Below are 2,177 nucleotides of genomic sequence, written 5' to 3'. Positions count from 1 at the left end.
GCCCCGGGGGGCGGAGAGGCGGGCCGGGGAGGGGGAGGGGGGCTGGCGGAGGCCGGCGGGAGGCTTGGGGCAGCCTCTAAGCCCGGCCCGCCGGCCCCGCAGCTACACCTGCCCCTTTGTCGAGAAATTCTCCATCGAGATAGAAACCTACTACCGGCCCGACGGCGGCCAGCAGCACAACGTCTTCAACCTGACCGGGGCCGAGAGGAGGCAACGCATCCTGGGTAGGGGCTGGGGGAGGGCGGCGACCTTGGGCTCGGCTCCTGGGCAGGAGGCCCTGGGTGTGAGTCCTGCCCTCTGACACACCCTGGGCAGGTCCTTTCCCGGGTGGGGGGCGGGGCGGCTCCAGAGGAGGGTCAGGGAGGGAGTTTCCCCACCAGGAATTCCCTGCACAGAATTCAGGTCCAGACCCAGAGCCCCGGCCAAAATGAGGAGGGGGAGCTGGGAGGAGGAGGGGGACTAGAAGAGCGCCGGAGGGGGGAGGCCGGACAGCAGCAGGATGCAGGGGATCCCCATTCCCTGGGCTCTGTGGGCAGCTCGAGCCAAGCACTCTCCTCTCTAGACATGGGCTTCAGCATCTGGAAAGTGGGAGCGCGTTAAATGGCTCTCGAGCCCCTCCAGGATGCCCGCTGGGTGTCCCAGGAGGTGCCCTGCCTTGCCTTTGCCCCCAGACACCATCGACATTGTCCGCGACCCAGTTGCCCCTGGAGAGTACAAGGCTGAGGAGGACCCGAGGCTCTACCGCTCTGTCAAGACAGGCCGGGGGCCCCTCGGGGACGACTGGGCACGGGTGGCCGCTCAGTCGGGCCCCCTCATGTGTGCCTACAAGCTCTGCAAGGTGGAATTCCGCTACTGGGGCATGCAGGCCAAGATCGAGCAGTTCATCCACGATGTTGGTGAGGGAGGGAGGGACGGAGGGAGGGACGGACGGAGGGAGGGAGGGAGGGCCAGAAGCCCGGCCCTTGCTAGCCGCCCCTGCCCCGGGGAGCCTCTGCCCCGTCCGAAGCTCCCGGGACCCCGTATCCCTCCCCACTTGGCACACACATAGGCACCCCTTTTACGTGGGGTTCCCTGCCTTGGGCCTGCTCAGCTCCCCCTGCAGCTGTCGGGTGCCCAGCTTAGGCCCTGGCACTTCCCTGGCAGGTCTGCGGAGGGTGATGCTTCGAGCTCACCGCCAAGCCTGGTGCTGGCAGGATGAGTGGACCGAGCTCAGCATGGCTGACATCCGGGCCCTAGAGGAGGAGACGGCCCGCATGCTGGCCAGAAAGATGGCCAAATGCACCACCCCCGATGGGGAAGGGGCTGAGCCTGCGGGGAAGCCAGGGGTTGAGGGCCAGGCTGCTGTGAGCCAAGCAGAAACCCCCGAAGGTCCCGAGGGCCCAGCTGTGGCAGCGACAGCCGATGTGTCCCCAGACACTGACAGCTTTTCCAAACAGTGGTCTTCCTCCCCTCGATCCTCCTATTCCTCCCAGCACGGAGGTGAGGAGGGGGAGGCAAAGGCCAGCCACGCTAGGGGATTCTGGGAGGGTCGGGGTGATGGGGGCTTAGGCAGGGTGACCTGAGTCTCTGCCGAGAGCCAGAAGAATGAGCAATGAGGCAGCCAAGGGCCAAGCCCCAGAAGACCTTGGGCAAGTCCCTTCCCCTTTGGGCTTCAGTTTCCTCATCTGAAAAATATCTCCAGATAGTTCCACATGCCTTCCAGCTTTAAATATGATTCTTTGATAGGATCTGGCTAGGGCAGGGGCTGGGGCTGTGAGCCGAGGCCCTTCAGTGGGTGATTAAAGGGGCCTTTGCAGTGGGGGTGTCTCCACAGAGCTTATCTGAGTGGCGCATGCAGAATATTGCCCGGGACTCAGAGAACAGCTCAGAGGATGAGTTCTTTGATGCACATGGTATGTTTCTCCCTCCTCTCTCCCTCCCTTCTTCTTTCCTTCCTTCCTTTCTGCCTTCATTCCTTCCTTCCTCCCTTTCTTCCTTCCTTCCTCCCTCCCTTCTCTCTCTCCCTCCCTCCCTTCCTTCTTCTCTCTCTTCCTCCCTCCCTTCTTCATTCCTTCCTTCCTTCCTCCCTTTCTTCCTTCCTTCCTTCTTTCCTTCCTTCCTCCCTGCCTTCATCTCTCTCTCCCTCCCTTCTTCTTTCCTTTCTGCCTTCCTTCCTTCCTTCCTGCCTTCCTGCCTTC

At 62.8% G+C, this 2,177-nt stretch overlaps 1 protein-coding gene across 1 annotated transcript; it reads left to right on the top strand.

The window, feature by feature from the left end:
- Nucleotides 1-102: 102 nt before the first annotated feature.
- LOC123254463 (membrane-associated phosphatidylinositol transfer protein 1-like) lies at nucleotides 103-1,892 on the top strand (the record flags this gene model as incomplete). Its single annotated transcript, XM_044683483.1, has 4 exons — nucleotides 103-224; nucleotides 672-896; nucleotides 1,144-1,479; nucleotides 1,797-1,892. Coding segments are annotated over 4 exons (779 nt in total), but the record flags the coding sequence as incomplete, so codon positions are not given.
- Nucleotides 1,893-2,177: the final 285 nt, after the last annotated feature.

Source organism: Gracilinanus agilis, unplaced genomic scaffold (genome assembly GCF_016433145.1).
Source record: "Gracilinanus agilis isolate LMUSP501 unplaced genomic scaffold, AgileGrace unplaced_scaffold22687, whole genome shotgun sequence".
Lineage (NCBI taxonomy): Eukaryota > Metazoa > Chordata > Mammalia > Didelphimorphia > Didelphidae > Gracilinanus > Gracilinanus agilis.
Note: the sequence above shows the minus strand (reverse complement) of the source record. Positions and strands in the feature narration are given on the sequence as shown.